The sequence below is a fragment of the Anoplophora glabripennis genome, unplaced genomic scaffold, assembly GCF_000390285.2.
Source record: "Anoplophora glabripennis isolate ALB-LARVAE unplaced genomic scaffold, Agla_2.0 scaffold379, whole genome shotgun sequence".
Lineage (NCBI taxonomy): Eukaryota > Metazoa > Arthropoda > Insecta > Coleoptera > Cerambycidae > Anoplophora > Anoplophora glabripennis.
The window spans coordinates 182591-202491 of record NW_019416487.1 but is presented as its reverse complement, the minus strand read 5'-3'; the positions used below and the strand labels follow the sequence as shown (position 1 = coordinate 202491).

At 36.1% G+C, this 19901-nt stretch overlaps 1 protein-coding gene across 6 annotated transcripts in view; it reads left to right on the top strand.

The window, feature by feature from the left end:
- Window positions 1-19666, top strand: part of LOC108906198 (patronin) — a 122984-nt gene extending 103318 nt beyond the window's left edge. For 3 of the 6 annotated variants that reach the window (XM_023454706.1, XM_023454707.1, XM_023454704.1), the window contains 12 exons: window positions 942-1162; window positions 1415-1700; window positions 1815-2221; window positions 2280-2788; window positions 2850-3086; window positions 13500-13674; window positions 14129-14224; window positions 14999-15085; window positions 15814-15906; window positions 17276-17506; window positions 17833-18115; window positions 18313-18457. In XM_023454706.1, coding sequence (XP_023310474.1) covers window positions 942-1162; window positions 1415-1700; window positions 1815-2221; window positions 2280-2788; window positions 2850-3086; window positions 13500-13674; window positions 14129-14224; window positions 14999-15085; window positions 15814-15906; window positions 17276-17506; window positions 17833-18115; window positions 18313-18457 — 2770 coding nt within the window. Of the gene's footprint in view, window positions 1-941; window positions 1163-1414; window positions 1701-1814; window positions 2222-2279; window positions 2789-2849; window positions 3087-13499; window positions 13675-14128; window positions 14225-14998; window positions 15086-15813; window positions 15907-17275; window positions 17507-17832; window positions 18116-18312 lie in introns of all 6 variants that reach the window. The other 3 variants (XM_023454702.1, XM_023454703.1, XM_023454705.1) reach the window with 3 other exon arrangements.
- The last annotated feature ends 235 nt before the right edge of the window (window positions 19667-19901 follow it).

Below are 19901 nucleotides of genomic sequence, written 5' to 3'. Positions count from 1 at the left end.
GCTTTTAAAAAGTAATTTTTTATCATTTTTGTCAATACAGGGGTGGTTTTTAGGGGTTGAAAGGGAAAAATTCTTTTATTACCTATAACGTAACTTTTATTTTAAATAATTACACGATTTAATCATTCCAAATCTTTAAAAAGTATTTTTTATCATTATTTTTTGCATAGGGGTATTTTTAAGGGTTAAATAAAGGGTCGAAAAGATCAAATATATCATAAAACATGTTCGAGAACATGGAACATTATTTAATCTTTATGCTTGAACAAGATTTTTGTCAATAAAATGCTTAAAACTTAATTTTTTCACTTTGTTTCACTTAGCGGTACTTTTACCCCTAAAAAAACAAAAAGCGTCAATCGGGCTTATGTCACTTTTGAACTTGAGCCTAAGATGAGCCTTATTCTAATTTTCATGCAAATCCATGCAGTTTCAAAGAATTCGGAGGTTACAGCTGATTTTCAGCTTCAATGACTGAACTAACATTTGAACTACTGTGTGGAAAAAATCAATCCTTGCTGTCATTTCTAAAGTTATCACTTTCTGATACATATTTTAATAACACAGACCGATAAGATTTTAACCCAATAACGCGAATATACTTTCCCAAAGGATTTTGGTGTGCTGAAATGGAGTTCGAGGTCCAAATTTCTCAATTGGTTCTGGTTTTCGAGATATCCTAACCTAAAATTGCCAAAATCTCGAATTTTTTTACATATTTGTGGTTATGATACATGGAACGGTAAATTTATTTGCTGAAACCATTAATGGGGTCTTAAAGTACTATACTTTTTAAAACGCACTTGAATTTATCCCGACATCATTTTGTGTCTTGTAAGAAATCGCATGTTGAAATTTAGTAGTTTGACTTATTTCTCGATTTTTGAATGAACACACTTTCAATATGCGTAATGCGTAAAATCTAGATCTAAAATTTTCAGAATGAATTCTAGTCTACACGATATCCAATCGGACATGCAGCGGCTCGCATCGCAACAAAATCAGATCCAGCAGCAGCACCAACAGAACTTGATCGCCCAACAACAACGACAAATCCAAGCCCTCCAACAGCAGCAGTACCAGAGCATGCAGCCGCCGCCAGTGCTACCGCAGTACACCCAGCCGCAGTACCAGCAGCCGGTATATCAGCCGCCGCAGCAAGGTAATTCGATTGTTTCTTAAAAGTTAATTTTACTTAATTTGATTTTTTCATTTAATTTAAAAATATGTTTTATTTAAAATCCCTATTCTTGACGATAATCAGCATATGAAAAAGACATTTTCACAAAGTTGGGTGAAAAGTAATAATGTTTATTAATTTTTGGGTTATGCAACATTTACCCAAAAATATACTAATAATTAATAAAAACGTATCCGAGGGAGAGAAAAAAAAAACTTTTGTCGCCCATTTCAGTTTACGCTCCGCCGCTGCAATCGTCGGCTAGCGCTCCTCACATACCGCAGGCCATCTTCAACCAGTCGAGGACGCAGGAGCAGCCGCAATTCTTCCTGCACGATCAATCGGTGGCTATGCCCTCCCCTCCGGTGGTACCTCAGCGGAGGACCTGGGCCCAACAGCCCCAACCCCCGCCAGTCCGCGATCCTTACCACCAACCGGAGCTGAGAACCTGGGGCAAACCGCAGAGCACCGGAGGGGACATAGGCGGCGGCGGATTTATGTTGCACGACACACCAGACAGGTAGGTAGTTTTATTCCCAAAATATTTCGATTTATTTAATAATTTATATCTAACATAGGATTTTTTTTTTATATTTACACACCTATACGTACAATTCTTTTTTTATCTGTTTAGATTCGAAAATATCCGGTACCAGGAGCAGCCGAGGTACCAGGAGAGCACCCGTTACTCGGAGAGTCCCCGTTACTCCGAGAACAAATACCAGAACGGCGAGGAGCCCACCTTGCACCACTCGAACAGCTTCACGTTGAGCCAGCAACACCTCCAGCAGCAACACCCGCACTACGGCACGTCGCACAGCACCCCCTCCGCCTCGCCCCAGCACAGGAACATACATCGACAAATCTCCCAGCTCATGGACGAGGGAAAGAGGACCCCCGTCAGCCTCCAACAGATCGACGGCCGAGAGAGGAAAACCAGCGTCACCCACGCCCCGATCCCGGCCCCCCCGGCCGACGACATGGAACCCCAGAATATATCGTTTATCGGGAACAGCGCAGCAGACGATAAACTCACCGAAGGTACCACAATTAAAAAAAAAACACCCGGCGAATCTTAAAAAAAAAAACTCCCGTTTAGGTCTCAGCAGGCTGAACATCACCTCGGGCAGCAGAACGTACAGGATACCGTCCCCGACGCGCCCCCTCATCACCCGCAACTCCTTCCAGCCCACACCGTCGTCGCCCCCGCCGGAACCTACGCCCGTCGCCGAGATCAGCAGCTTGGACAACGACCCGACCAGTCAGAAAGGGTTCTATATCAGTTTCGATAACGACCAGCCCAAGAGGCCCAAGCCGACCCTGAGGACGAAACGGATGTCGCCCAAGAAAGAGAGGAGCTACGTGGAATCTCCCGAGGAAGCGGCGGAACGAAAGGAAGAACAGGAGAGGCTGGAGAAGAAGAGGCAGCTAGAAAAGGAACTGGAAGAGGAGAGGATGAGGAAGGAGGAAGACGAGAAACGGAGGCAGATGTTAATCGAACAGGAGAGGGAGAAGTTGAGAGCGAAACGGGAGGCCAGTCAGGAGAGGCAGAAAGTTGCCGCCGCCAGCACCATTATTATCGGGAACGAGCTCAGTAATCCGGATCCGGTAAGTTTTGAAGGAGGAGTCTTGGGGTTGGTGTCCGTCATGTATCTAATTGTCGTTGCAGGACTTGGATTACGAGAGAGAGCGGAAGAAGGAGAAGATAATGATGCTGTCGCTACAGAGGAGGCAGCAGCAGGAAGAGCTGAAGGCGAGGAAAGAGGCCGAGGCGCAGGCCAGGAAGGAAATGGAAAAGGCGAAAGAGGAGGAGAAGGCCAGGAAGAAGGAGGAGCAGGCGGCTAGACGGCAAGCCATCTTGGAGCAGTATAAGCTGAAAAAGGCCATAGAAGAAGCTGAACGAGAGGTAAGTTTGATATTTCTATTTTTTTTTTGATATTTTGCCCTAAAATTATATTTTTATGACAATATTATTCCAAATTTTCAATTCAGTTAGTTATTTTTCTGGTTTATGTAAAATTTTGAGAAAAAAAATTTGTTATTAAATTTTTGCAACTTAACGTTATGTATAACGATGCCCGACAGACACGCGGAAACCTCAACTGCTAAAAAATGCGAAGCAGTTGCTGCATTTTAATTTAATGAGTTCTTTATAGAGCTACATCTTCACTAAAATGAATTATATTTTGAACTAGGCGTCTCTAAGGAATTACTTCTATTCTTTTATTCATTATAATTACCCTTGTTTTGTATGCTTGAGATTTAACCTACAAAGTATACAGGTTCGGAAAGTCCCCATGGTTCATCGGCCGTTATGTGAGAGCGATAAAGTAAGTCATAGAAATCCGTGCAATAGAGAAGGATGGCTATAATGCAGGCGTCTCATAGTCACCGCCCGTTTCGCCCTTCCACTTGTAATTCAGCGACCGGTGGTCATCTTTGTTTTCATCGTTTGCCTTTTCTGTAATAGATGTCACTATTTATACAATTCCGACTTCGGTATTATCGATATGTTAATACAATCCGTTAACAGAGGGCAGCACAATTTGTCTAAGATGAAGCTCAGCCCTAGAAAGAGTGATGCCAGATCTACAGATTTTTTTGGAATTGGGGAAGTAGGGAATTTTGCTTTATTTCTTGGGATTTTTAAGTCATTTTAAAAAGTATACTTAAATAACAACTAAATGCGGCTGAGCACTATACTCCATAGTGAATAACTTTTCAGTAGGGGAAACAAGGTCACTAGATTTACAAACAGAGTAAACTGTAAAAAGTTTTTTTTGTTACGCGTTGTGCTGCCCTCTGTTAACGGATTGTATTAACATATCGGAATACCGAAGTCGGAATTGTATAAGTAGAGACATCTATTAAAGAAAAGCCAAACGACGAGAACAAAGATGACCACCGGTGGCTGAATTACAAGTGGAAGTGGAAGGGCGAAACGGGCGGTGACTATGAGACGCCTTCATTATAGCCATCCTTCTCTATCCCACGGATTTCTATGAGTTTATCGCTCTGACGTAACGGCCGATGAACCATGGGGACTTTCCGAATCTGTATGTTAAATGTCATTGTTACTGGATGCCTACTGGTACATAACATTACTGCTACGACTGCTGTAGGTCACTCTGTGACATTATAACCTACAAAGTATATGTCATTTTAAATGCAGCTGGTTCACTACTACGCCTACTGTCACAAAGCATTACTTTGCACCTACTGGTATTATAGGTAGTTTTGCGAGATATAACCTACAAAGTAAATGTCATTGTTACTCAATGCCTACTGACACAAAACATTATTTTGTATCTACTGGTGTAAGTTGTTCGGTGAAATATAACCTAGTAGAATAATGTCTGCATTTACCATTTTTTTTTAAAAGAAGTAGTAATTGTGGTAACCCTATAATCAAAGTGTAATGAATAATCTTGTACATACATAAAATTTATTAAAAAATGTAGACTAGTAGAAAATATTTCCAGTGTATTCTTGACTTAAGAAAATATAAATTCTGACAACGATTGAGTTGAAAAGTTATTCTTGAGTTAACAAAGTGTCCGTTTACTAAGCAGCATCGTGTCGGATTTTCGATTCATGTCCAGGCCCGAGGGCTTGTAAGACAGACAATCGATGAGGCGGTGGTGAGTATGTTGAAGGTATTGTTGAACACTGGAGATTATAAGATTTTTTTAAGGCACTTTGCAGTTTTAGAGTTGTAGAATATCAAATCTTGTTATAGCAGTATATTCTAGAACCTTTCAGTAATATTTTACTGCCACAAAGTATCTAAAACAGAATTGTCTGACTGACGCGAAAAAAGTATTTTTTTTAGATATTTATGTAAGAAACTATTCCTATAAATTTTGGCGTGTTGCGCACTGGATATTTGACGATAGTTGTACAGTTTTGTTTTAGAAGTAAAACTCTACACGTTTGCGAAAAACACCATGTCCACAGCTTGAAGACTGGTTCATGTTAGAACGAACACGAATATGTTTGTGTAAAGTCATAAAGATGGCATTTTAGAGAATTTTAAAAAAATGTTTTTCTTTATCGTCAATTTGTGTTATTCAGTTAAACATCAAATAATATATAAATCATTATTCACCCTGTAATAATATTTTTTTAGCACTATAAGTTAAATCTTTACGTTTTGTTTGAACAAATTTTTAAAGAGTGACCCAAAATTTCGCCCGTTTCGTCGACCTCAGGAATTCGATTCAAAAGTGCTCTAAATAATAGCTTGTGGTGATACTTTTAGCCCAGTCATTATAGACATGAAAGAGCCTGTTTCGGAAAAAAATACTATTAGAAGTTTCTCTGCGGAATATTGTTCGGAAGCCTGTTATAAATAAAATATCAAAAAATCAACTCGAGGCTAGTTGGGAAACTTTGTTTTAACAGTGGTCAAAGTTATGAAAAAGTGGTTTTTTGACTCACGTAAAAAAAGCTATTATTCATAGCGAAAATAAGTTTATACAAAAAAGGTAGGTATTGAATAAGCCTATAAAATGAGGAAAGTCCGATTAAATTCCGATAATTTGTTTATGCACAAGAGCTCAAAAATGGTCGAAAATTGCCGTTTTTTTCAATTGCTAATAATTAATGCAATTTTCATCGCAGACACTTGTAATTCAGGATTTTTGAGGCTTTTTACACCCTTAATAAGTGGTAAAAATTTCAGCTCGAAAGCTTCATTGGTTTGGCGTTGGCGGAATTTGTTATCTAAGAAGATGCTATTTTCAATTCATTTTTCCCAAGCTCACAGGCGTTGTAGGGTTTCGATCATTAGTTGTTTTTGTACCTAAATAGTTGTATTGACATATGCATTTACTGAGAATTTAGTTTTTCAAATTTAATTAGTTTAAAAATGACTGAAAAAATGTTAATATTTATAAAATTGTTAAGACAGGTTACTATTATAAAATAAAATAGTAACCTGTTTACTTTAGTTTTCTTCGAATTTAAAAAAAAAATTGTAAGTTGATTAGAAGCTGAGATAATTTTTTTTTATTTAATCGCAGTGACCTTAATTATTAATATTAATAGCCGAAATTTGGAGAGAGTATACATTAACAGCTATATTTTCATGTCCTACATTAACATTAAGGTGAATTCAACTATGTAATTGCGAAAAAGAAGATAGCGGCGATGCGTTCTCTAACTTGGTCTAGCGAACGAGTGGGGAGAGCGAGGCGGAGCATGCGCGCTTAACAATTTAATAAATATTAAAATTTTTTCAGTCATTTTTAAACAAATTAAATTTGAAAAATTAAATTGTCAGTAAATGCATATGTCAATACAACTATTTAGGTACAAAAACAACTAATGATCGAAACCCTACAACGCCTGTGAGCTTGGGAAAAATGAATTGAAAATAGCATCTTCTTAGATAACAAATTCCGCCAACGCCAAGCTAATGAAGTTTTTGGGCTGAAATTTTTACCACTTATTAAGGGTGCAAAAAGCTTCAAAAATCCTGAATTACAAGTGTCTGCGATGAAAATTGCATTAATTATTAGCAATTGAAAAAAGCGGACAATTTCGACCATTTTTGAGCTCTTGCGCATAAACAAATTATCGGAATTTAATCGGACTTGTCTTATTTTACAGATTTATTTAATACCTACCTTTTTTGTATAAACCTTTTTTTCTCTATGAATAACAGTTTTTTTACGCCAGTCGAAAAACTACTTTTCCATAATTTTGACCATTGTTTTAACAAAGTTTCCCAACTAGTCTAGAGTTGATTTTTTGATATTTTGTTTATAACACGTTTCTGAACAATATTCCGCAGAGAAACTTCTAATAGTATTTTTTTCCCGAAAAAAAGCTCTAATAACTGGCCTATTTAGAGTAGACAAAATTTTAAGTTGAACATAATTTTCGTTTTGGAGATATGACAAGTCGAACCTGTTAGTTGGTTTGTTCACGCCAAGATGAATCCAATATTCCCGGCACACTCGTTCATTGTGTTCAAGATTCTCAAATATGCAAAATGTACCATTTCCTATGTAAAATCTTTCGTTCTGTATGAATCTACCATTAGATTTTATCAAACACTTTGTTTTAATGAGGTACTGTCGATTTTACAAAAAAATCGGGTTTTTGCTGAAAATATTCAAGTGATCGGTATTTTTATACTGGAGGCTCGATAGATACTCTAAACCTTATATCCGAGGGACTTTGAACTGGAATAATTTGGATGTAAGATTAGGTTTGGTTATATTACAGAAATGTATATCAATAATATGTAAGCCTCTTCACCACGTCACGGTACCAGTCCAGGAAGAGGTTTGTTTTTTGTTCTTGTTTTGTTATTTTTATTATTTTGTTTTTTTTTAAATTCACAAAGAAATTAATTTTTGAAGTGTATCTTAATAGCAAGTATATTTAAGTATGCGAATATGCTTCTTTTCGTATAGAAATAGATGTGTTATAACCCAGATAACAAACTTAAGAAAACATTATGTTGTGAGGAACTATGCTTTTTGCAAGCAATCAATCAGTTTACATTTTCATCACTCAGATCACGTAAAATAATACGCAACTATTTTCTTAAGAGCACCTGTCAGTCTAAAAATATCGTTAAATCGAAGATATTTAGCAAAAATGCAAATTATTTTTTAGAAAAATCTTTTGTGACTTTCTTGTATACTATATTTTGGTAAAGTGTAATGAATGATTCGAAAAGAACGGAAAATTTTACGTTATAAATGTTACTGCTTGTATTTGTTGAGAAATTTAAGATAACGCAAGAGGTCACCGAGAATGTCGGATTCGCCTTGGCGTGGATGAATCAAATAATGAGATTAACTTGCCATATACTAAAAATTGAATATATGCTCAACTTGAAATTTCGCCTACATTAAACTATCACTATAAATAAGCTATCATTTAAACCACTTTTGAATTGAATTCTTGAGGTCGACGAAACGGGTGAAAAATAGGGGTTTTTTTTGGGTCACTCTTTTACTGTTCACTACACCATGTGATATGAATAATATAAATTCGATTGGTTTATTTTTATGTCCACAGGAAGGTAATTGCATATAACCTCAGTAATTATCCGTCAGTTCCGAGTTCATAAAGAGTGACCATAAAATCCGCCTGTTTTTGAGACTTTGACAGAGGCGACAGGAAAAATCCTAAAAATATTCTAAAAATATCCAAAAACTCGTCATGAAAAATGAAAATGAGCATCACTTTCAGTTTTTCAAAAATCACCCTTATTAAGGGGTTCAAAAGACAAAAAAAATGAACAAATTAAGAATCATCAACAGTTGTAAAATTCCAAATATTTCTATGTTGTTATCAAAATAATATTTTTTCGCATTATTTACAATTTTTGTATATTTGGGGGATGATTTTACCCCTTGAGAGGGATGATTATTTTAGAAAATAATTGATAATATATGGGAGTACTTGTGTATAAATTATTTTAATTAATGTATTTCGAAACATTATTTTTTTCATGCATTATAATTATTTTATGTACTTTGCTTGAACTTAGGGGTGGTTTTACCCTCATTTAGGGGTATTTTCCTTCGGATCTAGTGATTGCAGATTAGATATTAAAGGTAGTACCACGTATAAAAGAAAAAGAAAAAAATTGGAACTTTTAATATATTTTTTGCATTTTTAGGCGTTTAGGGGATGATTTCACCCCTTTAGGTATGGGTTGATTTTCAATCCGGACAAGACCGAATCAAATATGAAATTAGATATTTTCACGTTCATTATATTATTTTGATAACAAGATAGAAATATTTGGGGTTTTACAACTGTTGATGATTCTTAATTTGTTCACTTTTTTGTCTTTTCAACCCCTACATAAGGGTGATTTTCGAAAAACTGAAAGTAATGCTCATTTTCATTTTTCATGACGAGTTTTTGGATATTTTCAGAATATTTTTAGGATTTTTCCTGTCACCTCTGTCAAAGTCTTAAAAACAGGTGGAATGGCTTTTTTTGCGATCACTCTTTGCTAAATTCGTGAAAAATTTGAAACTATTTTAATTTTTTCTGGATTTTTTTTTTTTCAAAAATGCAAAATTTATTCCAACATGAACCAGTTTTAACACATACTTATAGTGCAATGGTTTTTCGGGTTGTTATACCGAGGCCTATGTACCTGATCGCCACCAGTTATAGACTTCCATTGCATTCCCTTAACCTCGTGGGAATCTTTGATCTGCCCTTCTCAGGATAAGCTCTGTGCAGGCGAACCCGCTATTAGTACCCCTAGAACCATGGGCAGACCACTTCCCAGAAAATGATGGCCCTCTCTCTGTAACTGGTCCTGTTCAATGCTTCCCAATGTTTCTTCGTCTTTCACTATCAGCATCTTCAGTGGTAACTCTGCAAAAGCTTCATCGCGACTTAGTGAAGCTTTTGCAGTCACCGGTGTACATGCCGACCGTTGTCTGTGGAGTCGTTCCATCCATAGCGGCTTTAGAACCAACAACAACAAGTATAGAAATGTTCGTCAGGGTCTGTCTAGGGGTTCTGATAGCGGGTCCTACCCCACAGAGCTTAGCCCGAGAACAACAAGGACAGGTCAAAGATTCGTAGGTAAGGTCGAGGAAGTGCATTGTAAGTTTGTAGCTGGCGGCGACAGGGTACATCAGCCGTAGCATAACAAGTCGAAATATCATTGTACTCTAAATATCAGCACGTGCCGTGACTGCCTTAAAACTAGAGACCGACCGATTAATCAGCTTCGGCCACATTCGGCTATTATTAAAAAATTAAGCCAAACTTTTCGCCGAAGCCTTTGACGTCATATTCAACAGTCATGCTTTTTATTCGTCTATATCTTTTTTAGAATACCCGTTACCCATTATGTTTTATGCGTGTTTTTAGAATTTGTTGTTTTATTTATCATTTATTTAAATTATATTTCCAAAACATTATGCATTTATTTTTTACCTACTTTTAAGTTATCATATTTTTGTTTTTAATCAAAATTTTCAAGTTAATAAAAATATCTTCGGCTTCGGCTGAAGGTGACCCGTAAACCGAAGTTTGGCTTCGGCTTCAGCCAAAAAAATCACATTCGGTCAGTCTCTACTTAAAACTACAGCCTGAACACATTTAGTTTAAATTTGACAAGGAATTTTTTCATGCTCACCAGTACACAGAAGCTTTAAAAGTATATCGTAGATGGCGCTACCGATAGCAAACTAGAAAATATCTTTTGTAGCACAAACTCGATCGACCTAGTGCTACAAAAATAATTTGTAGGTTTTCTGTTTAATGCATTATATTTAAATAATTCTAATAATCTTTTAGAAATAGAATTACTAAATAGTTCTGCTCTAAATGTTATACTGGGTGGTGATAAATTGTCTCCTGATGTTTTTCGGTCATATAGTACATCAAAAAATAAGGGTTCCGTCTTATATGAACTCTGTTCCGAAAAGGACGATGGTTGATGTCAAGTTTTTTATGCTGCCAATTTCGGATTATTAAGATATATTATTTTTGCAATGCGAAATCAGATTGTGTCCTCCTCCTATTGTTTTAAATTTGCGTACTAGTGATATGGATTAGTAAAATTCGTCTCGTTTTAAGTTCCAAATATTAAGATTTTTTTTTCTAAATGTAGTATTTTTATAATGAATGGTATTATCCGACTTGCGCGTACTAGAATACACGCGCTATAAACGTGGCTCAGACAGGGCACAAAATAAAACTCTTGTTGGCCATTACACACAGGATGTACCCTTCTGAAAACAAAAAGTGCGCTTCGCACACATGGCGTCTATTTTTACGCCTACGGTTACGTACGGTCGGAGGAATTGCCGCACAGGATCTTTGTTTTTCCTGTTTACTAGGTGTATTTTGGGCAGTTTCAAGTGCACGTATGTACGCGGGGCCGTTCACTCCACTTTCTTAGTCAATATTGAAGCTCCTCGACGGCCGGCGGCAGGATTTCGCGCGTCCCTTTCGAGACGGGCCGATTTTTGTCGATAACGCCGCCGCCAGTTCGCCGTGCCGGATAACCATGTCGTTCATCTATTGGTCGATGGTAATTAATATTTTGTTTTGCTTATTGTTGGCGGAGTTTACCTTTGAGGTCGGGTAATAGTTTTCTTGGGTACGCTCTACGGTTTTGTCTCAATTTTTTGGAAATTTCGCGGGCGCGACAATTTTTCGAACCGTACTAACAAAGTATAAAGTAAAAAAGAATATGTCTTATAAAATTGGATGCTATTCTTTAGTACCTAGTTAATTTTTTGCTTTTTCAGTTTTAATAAAATCTACCTTGCAACTTGTTTAACATTTACTAGCGTTTGGTCCATCAGAATTAAGAAATTGGCCAAAAAATTGGAGGGTGTATATGTAAATCTGGACAGTTTTGAATTTTCAGGGAATTTTATAGATTTGAAATTACAGAATCTTTAAGAATTCTTTTTAAATTTCAGTTATAGTCGGTGTTTTCTTATGAACTGCTACTATTGGTGAAAAATTTGCTACTACAGATTTTTAGTGGACTGTTGTTAAATTAGTTTATAGCAGAGGTATTCAAGTTTTATTTTCGCAACTTACATCTTTACAACTTAGTATAATCAGAGCTGAAGTAAATATGTTCTATTTTTAGTTAGAGTGAATAGAGGGCCAAAGGTTAGGGGCTAGATGTTAGATAGTGGGTAAATAACACTTTTTTTAAGTTATTTATTTTAATGCCTCAGTGCCTAATATTGCCATCAGTACAATATTTACATTAGAATTTAGATAAAAATTAATAAATGATAAAAGAAAAATTTTTGCTTGGGGTGGGCCCAGGGCTGTGAGCTCTATGGAGGCTATAAAAAGAGCTCTCGCAAACTTACCGCTTAAAATTTGAAAAACCTGAACACGTTTAGACTTGTCGATATGCCGACATGATAGACGATAATATTAGACCTTTTTTCTGGGATGGGCCGTACACACCCCTGCTCCCCCTTAGCTGCGCTCATGATTATAATCAATATAGGGTCAAATGTAAAAAGTATTAATTCCATAAAATCTAATTAATATAATACCCTGGATTTTTACCCTGGATTTTTACCCCGGACTTTTTTCAACACTAAAATTTGAAAATTCAACAAAATTGAATTTTAACACTATTTCAAAAAAAACATTTTATAAATTATTTCGGATTTCTATGAAATTTTTTTAATGATTTGTTTGATTAAACCTAAACATTTACTAAATTTGATTATTCAGTCACTGCTTGTAACTCATTGTGGTGATTCTAAGAAACAAAATCCTATTTTATTCTAAAAACGGACCATTTTTGACTTTCTTAACTGCTACCAAGCACCGGAGATTTTCCTTGGACTTTTTCCACAGACTTTTTTCCCGGACTTTTTTCCCGGACTTTTTTCCCGGACTTCTTCCCCATCCATAAAATCTAATTAATATGAATTTAAATGTTTTGTAGCCATTATTTCGGTTTATGTTTCGATTACTCCTTCATAGTACCTAATTTTTAGTTCAACACTAAAATTTGAAAATTCAATAAAATTTGAATTTTAACACTATTTCAAAAAAAAAGCATTTTATAAAATATTTCGGATTTCTATGAAATTTTTTTAACGATTTGTCTGATTAAACCTAAACGTTTACTAAATTTGATTATTAAGTCACTGCTTGTAACTCATTGTGGTGATTCTAAGAAACAAAATCCTATTTTATTCTAAAAACGGACCATTTTTGACTTCCTTAACTGCTACCAAGCACCAGAGATTTTCCTTAGACTTTTTTCCCGGATTTTTACCCCAGACCTTAACCCCGAATCTTTACCCCGGACTTTTCCCCGGACTTTTACCCCGAACTTCTTCCCCGGACTTTTTCCCCGGACATTTACCTCGGACTTTTACCCCGGACTTTTCCCCCGGACTTTTCCCCGGACTTTTTCCCCAGACTTTTACTCTAAAATTAACGGGCTTAAAATTTACTTGTTAAAATTAGCGAGTCTAATGATAATAATAAAGTTATAAAATAGTCCAGAATAGATTTAGAAAGTAATAACATATTATCCAGAACATAAACAACAAAAAATAGAAAACTACGTCGCAACTCATGTAAGGAAAGTAGAAAAGAAAGAAGAGGAATTATAGACCTACAAAAACTGTGCAGAAAGCAGATAAAGTCCTTAAGATCCTGGTTCCATAATAAAGAACACCCACTGCATAGGGCTATGGTACAAATAGATGAAAATTGCTCTTTTCTGAACCTATCAAATAAATTGCTCTTCCAAACCATTTCATGTTAGACATTATGTTAATGTCAATAGGAACCACTTGCAACGTTTCCGTGTTTGTTTCAGGGAAAGACGCTGGACAGGAGCGAACTATCCTCCTTGAAGCCGGTACCGAAGATGCGTCCCAAAGGGCAGGCTCGACCCCGGCCCAAAACGATTCACATCGACAGCGGATCCGTGCAGATGGCGGAAGGGATGTCCCGCGGTAGAGACAAGAAGGGCTCCACTTCCAACCTGACCGGTATGTTTCTGTTTAGGTTTTCAGCCCGTGGTTCTCTGTGTGGTGAATCGTGATTTGCATAAACGTTTATTATTTGTTTTTATGAATAAAAATAAATAAATACATAAAAAAAAATATATTTATTCCGTTTGTTAATTAACGGAAATTTTACTTGAATTTTTTTTGAAATTAATATTAATTATAATTTTAAATTCTATTTTAGCAAGTTACGAATATTAACATTCATCTTCCATTTTTTTTTTAACACGGGTAGAATTTCATGTTAAACTTGTCTTATAAATTTTGGCAAAATTTAGGAATTTTGTACAGTTTCCACATGTTTTGCACAAATAATTTAGTTCTATTGGCACCGTATTAGTAGCATCCTGATTGGCTGTCGCAGGCCCCGGTTTTATTTTTTATGATCGCCTCGTTGACACCGGATAGTTTATAATTTTGCATGACTGTTATTCAGCTTATGCTCCGTCCACCATGAAACGAGACTATTACAGAGGCTCTCAGGACAGCCTGGCCTTGGACAGAAGCATGAGCAGTGGCATGCTTTACAAAGGTGTGTTTTTATTTTTTTCCCCCCTACTTTATTTCTGTGAGTGAACATGACGGTATGTGTTTATTTTTTCCTGTTTGGAATGATGTAATGGTAGGGTTTGTGCTCTGGGGTGTTTCAGTTTACCGTTTTAGTTTTTTAATTTTTTTTATTTTTACTTTGGGTGGTACACGTCCAATTTAATTTGGGAAAATCCTAATATGTATCCGGGGAAATGATAAATTCGTTGAGAGGACGTCTAGTGCTAAAACAGATAATAGAAATTTTTAAATTTAACGATGAATAATATTTATATTACTTTTATTTATTTATTTTATGCGAGTTCTGACTTGTATTAGGATTTTCTTATTAACAATAATCAGCATATTTTTGGGCAATTTTTTAATTTTTAAAGCAGTGAAAATTTTGAAGAAGAATGAAATAAATCTAGCTCTTACACTCGGGACTTGATAGGGTCGTTTTCCATTTTTAAAATCTTTAAAAAAAATTGCTGAAAATATTTAATATGCATTTCGTTATTTTTATATTTTTGATTGTTTTGTATTAAAAAGCGATGCAAAATATATGTTGATTTAGTTTGTGGAAATGTTTGGACATTAGAACTACTATTCACTTTCACTTTCGAATTCACGAATTTCACTCGAGGAAACGACCCTAACTTGGCAGAAAATAATCATTGTATAAAAAAAAAAACCGGCGCAGTTAAGCGAAAGATAGGAGAGCACGAGGCGGCGCTTGGGCTATTGTAAATAAACGTTCGGTGTTGGTGGCTTTCAGATTCCCCCGACGACAGCAGGGGCATGTCCCCGTGCCACAGCGCCAACCAGACCCTCGGACGGCGCAGCTCCTACAAGACCAGCAGAGGTAAGGGCCCCCCCCGCAGTACGGGCGGGCAGCTTTTGAGGTGTTGTACATGTGAACTGAAGTAGAACCGCACGCCACTATCATTGTACTTATATCATTTAAGATTTGGTTTTGCATCTATTTTCTATATATTTGTTGACACTTGTTTTGTGTTGTGGATGGTTATACATTTTTTTTATGATTTAGTATTTAAGCTGTTGAGCAGGGTAGATGGGCTAAACTGGTACAACACAGATTTTGGTGCAAGAAAGGTGAGTCGATAGCTTTACTTATTTAGATGCTGGCCACCCTCTGTTCACCCGTTACTTTATGGACGTTTAGGTAGATAAACGACTCTCCCGAACGGCTTGCTTCTCTCGTAGTAGAAACACGCCTTTCTTTTAATTTTACGATTGTTTCTCGGAACTTATTACACTAGTTTGTATTTATTTTTTTTAAGAATCTTTTTAATTTAATTATAATGATAAAATATATTTTTTTTTTATTAAAAATCCAATTTGAAATGCTAAGTTACAAATTTTATGTGCAATCGTCGCCGTCGAATTCCGTTTTTCTGCCTAAGTCCTCCAGAACACCCTGTAAGAACCACACTAGTTGCTTCAAAATCTGTTTTGTCACAATGGGGGTAAAAGTTTGTGTGACGAACGACGACGACGACAAACAAAAAAAAAAAACAAATACCACTTTGATTGGCGAGTAGTGTATGTATGTTAACGATATTTTTGCAGACCCCTCGCCTGCCCAGGTTCGAGGCAGACCTAAGTATTCGGCTTATCAAAACTTTAAAGGGCGCAAGTCTAGCTCTATGATGAATTTGTACGGTAAGACAGATCTTTCGCCTGGTTGCAGGTATTCTCGTTCATATTGCTAGATGTCTTGAGCTGTGGGGCATGACGGTCTTACCCTTAATTTACTCCCTACTTTTTTACTTTGTTGGTATTCCTGGCTCCCCCGTTTACATTTTACACACCTTGTCGTTAGGTTATTTTTTTTTAACTTAGTTGGTGATGGTTCATTTACTGTACATATACATGAACGCTAGTTCCTTTTTTTGTTACACGTTTCCCGCCTGTTTTTACCCGTGTCAAGTGATATTTATTTTGTGTATATTTTTCATGAAAATATCTGGAGAAATGGGGTAGAAACAGCTGATATTGTTTTGATTCCATTTACTGTGAGGCCGTTTCTAGATTTTAATTATACTCGTTCATTTTTGGCACGAAATTATATCCAAAAAAGGGAATTTGTTAAAAAATATCAATAAAACTGAAATATTATTAAAATCTAGTAAAATTGGTCTGCTATAGTTATCTGTTTTTCTGTAGAAATTAAAAACGTCTCTTTTTTTTTAACGAACGTATAAAATGAAGGAGACTATTTCGAGAAAAAAAATCTCATTGGATTTTAAGACTTTTTTGTGTAAAAGAAAACAGATGACTGTATACATTTTTTTGTCAATGTTGCCTGTAAAACAACCGTTGGTATTTTTTTTACGCAAATTAATTTTTCTAAGCAGATTTCATAGAATAGTTTCGCGCTTAGAAAGGTACTATCTCGAAATCTATTATTAAATTTTAACAGTTATAGAACAGATTTAGCCGTTATTTAGACAGTCTATTTGATTCATTCACATTAAACAATGCAAATAATAGATTTTCTTTGCAAAAATGACCGCTCACATTAAATTTGCTTCGTAAGCCACTTATGGTTTGCTAAATCTTTTATAGTTATTGTTCTTTTATTTGTCAGTTTTGGAGCTTTGAATTTTATTACATTACGTTTCGTATTTGCCCCAGAATTACATATGGATTTTAAGAAGTGCCGAATAAATCAGTAAATAAATTTTATCCGTTGAGCAAGTTATTTTCGAAGAGATATATTTTGTTTATTATTTGATTGCACTCTAGGTATTTCTGGGGCAAGTTGGATAAATTTTTGCGAGGAAACATAGCCACATCGTATCCATATTTTCTGCTTGAAATTCTTTTTTAAATATTAATAGTTTATAGTACTTTAATCACTAATTCATACCAGATCGACAGTTCCGTATTAATAATCTTTAATAAGAACAAAGTGAATAACAAACACTCTTCCAAATGGTTCACGGTTTCAGCGGGATAACAAACTTTTATAACCACCTCGTGTTTCCGGGCCGTATGTGGCTAGGTATAATTCCCCTGTCTTCTGCAGGCTCCAGCACGGATCAGGACAGTCTGGCGTATCGTTTCGGAGATACGGATTCGGGTCTGGGACGAGCAACGCCACCCAGGAGGGCACCCTCTCCCGGCATGAGTATGAGGCATCTCCCGTCGCCTTCGGGACCGGGCAGCTTGCCCGGGCTCATGTCGAAGGGCAGGAGAATGTTCGATGACGGTTCCAGTGATATTAGCTCTACCCCGAGTAGTATGATGGATTATAATGGTAAGATTTTTTGCACATATTAGCTGTGTTTTTTTTCGCCTAGCTTTCGCCTGTTGTCATATCATATCAAGTGGATTGTTCATCTAAATTAGGTCAACATCAGAGATCATTAACACTGGCATTCAGAGACTAAACACAGTGCTTCAAAGATAGTAGTAACAAATATTTTTCATTAAAAGCCGAAAGTGATGAAAAAAATATTTCAGATCTATCAGATTTGTACGTATATATATTTTATAAAGCAGCAAAAATGAGGGATTTCGGTGTAAACTTCAGGGATCAAAATTTTCTCGGTTGGTAATGTAGGACGAATCGTATCGTTCCAGGTCCTCGGTTATACAAGCAGCCGGCCACCAAGTCCAACCGCAGCATCATGCTGAACGCCGTAGAGTATTGCGTGTTTCCCGGCGTCGTCAACCGGGAGGCCAAGAAGCGGGTGCTGGAGGAGATCAACCGGTCCGAGAGCAAGCACTTCCTCATCCTGTTCAGGGACGCCGGTTGTCAGTTCAGGGCTCTCTACTCCTACTGCCCCGAGCGGGAAGAGATCACCAAGCTGTACGGCACCGGGCCCAAGCAGGTCAACGATAAGATGTTCGATAAGTTCTTTAAGTAAGTGATTGTTTTCGTTTTAGTTGTTCCCAAAATTGTAGACAGTGACTTGTTTTTAATAAAATTGTCAAAATTGTGGTTTTGAGAACATTATTTAAATGTAAAAAATATGAGCACTACGTACAATTTTGGCGTTTTAAATAATTTAAAAGTGAAATTGTACTTCTGTGAGTCGTTTAACCGATTTTTTTCTGCAGATATAATTCGGGTGGTAAATGTTTCTCCCAAGTCCACACCAAACACTTGACTGTGACCATAGATGCATTTACGATCCACAACTCGCTGTGGCAAGGGAAGAAGGTGAATCTGCCAAATAAAAAGGATATGGCTCTCGTTATTTAAACGAAACCGACGAGTCTTAAATAATTGTTGTTAATTAGTCATCTAATCTTATTACTTATTTTTATTTTGTTAATGCTTTATTAAATGTTATTTCTTTTTTTTTTTTTTAATATTCGCGTAGGAAAGTGTCTGTCACGATATTTTTGCGCATGGTTTCGATTAATATGTACTATTTTTTTTATTTTGTAGGTAATATCACTGTAATATTGTATTGCGTAATATTTAAATATTTATATGCCAATGATGCAACGTCTGAGATATTAGGTGTATCACTTTTTTTTACCAGAAAGTCTATTGATTTCGTTGTATTTTCCCTTTTTTTTTTTTGTATTATGTGCCTTTTTTTGTAAGTACGTTTAAGTATTCTTTGTAGTATTTTTGTATTTCTTTTCCTTAGAAGAGGGACGGAGGTTTTTTTTTTATTTGTGCCAATAAGGAACCGCAAAATTCTTAACACAGAGAAACGTGTACCGCTCGCTTACTGTTCTTCGGGGTACACCATTTTGTCCATGGAGGAAACAATAAAAATTATTAGTGTCATTCCAATTATACTTATATATAGAATAGTAAAAATTGCAGGGCTGTTTTTTGGTAAAAGATCGTTTCGGCGCCCGCCTCCAAGGTCGTCGCATATATGAAATTCTCGCTATTTTTTAAATAAATTACAGGGCCTTGGAGGCCCGCGTCGACGCTTTGCCCATTTTGTAAGTCACTTACGATGAAGATTGCTTAAACTATTTGTATATTTGTTTGTTTATATGGTGCACTAGCCTTAAAAAAATGCTTGATTTGGTTTCGTATGGAATTGCGTGTTTCACTAGGAGTCGATGAGACCGGTTGCAATCCACAGCCTACGGTCTAGCCGACGCGTTGTGCGTTTTGTGTATATTTGACATTTTCGTGCGCTGCAAATGTACGAACGCTAGAACCAATATACGCGTGACGCACATCGAGAAGTACCTCTCGGCTAGACCGTGGCCTTATATTACCTAACGTTTTGGATTTATATATCAAGCCGCATATACTTGAAGTCGTAAGTTCCCTAAGCCTTAATTTTCTACCTAATACATCTTTGTAATATTTTATTTAATACAGCATTACACTAATCGTTTCATGTCTGTACATATTATGTTTTTATAATATATAGATATTTATTAATTATACACTTGTATGAGTCAAAACATTCAAAACATCAAAAAATAAACATAATAACCCCAAGCTGTTTCGTGTTTTCTCATTTTCCTTCCTGATCGTTCGTTATCTCCTCACAAAGGATTTTGGACATGTTTCAAGTACCGTGCTTTACTCCATCCAGTCCGTTCTCTAATGTATCTAATTTTTTTTTATTGCAACGGAGGAAAGTTGTAACTAAATATATCCATTAAAGACTGATTAAATTATTCGAAAAATTGATACAAAAATTGCATCAAAATCGTTAAAAAGC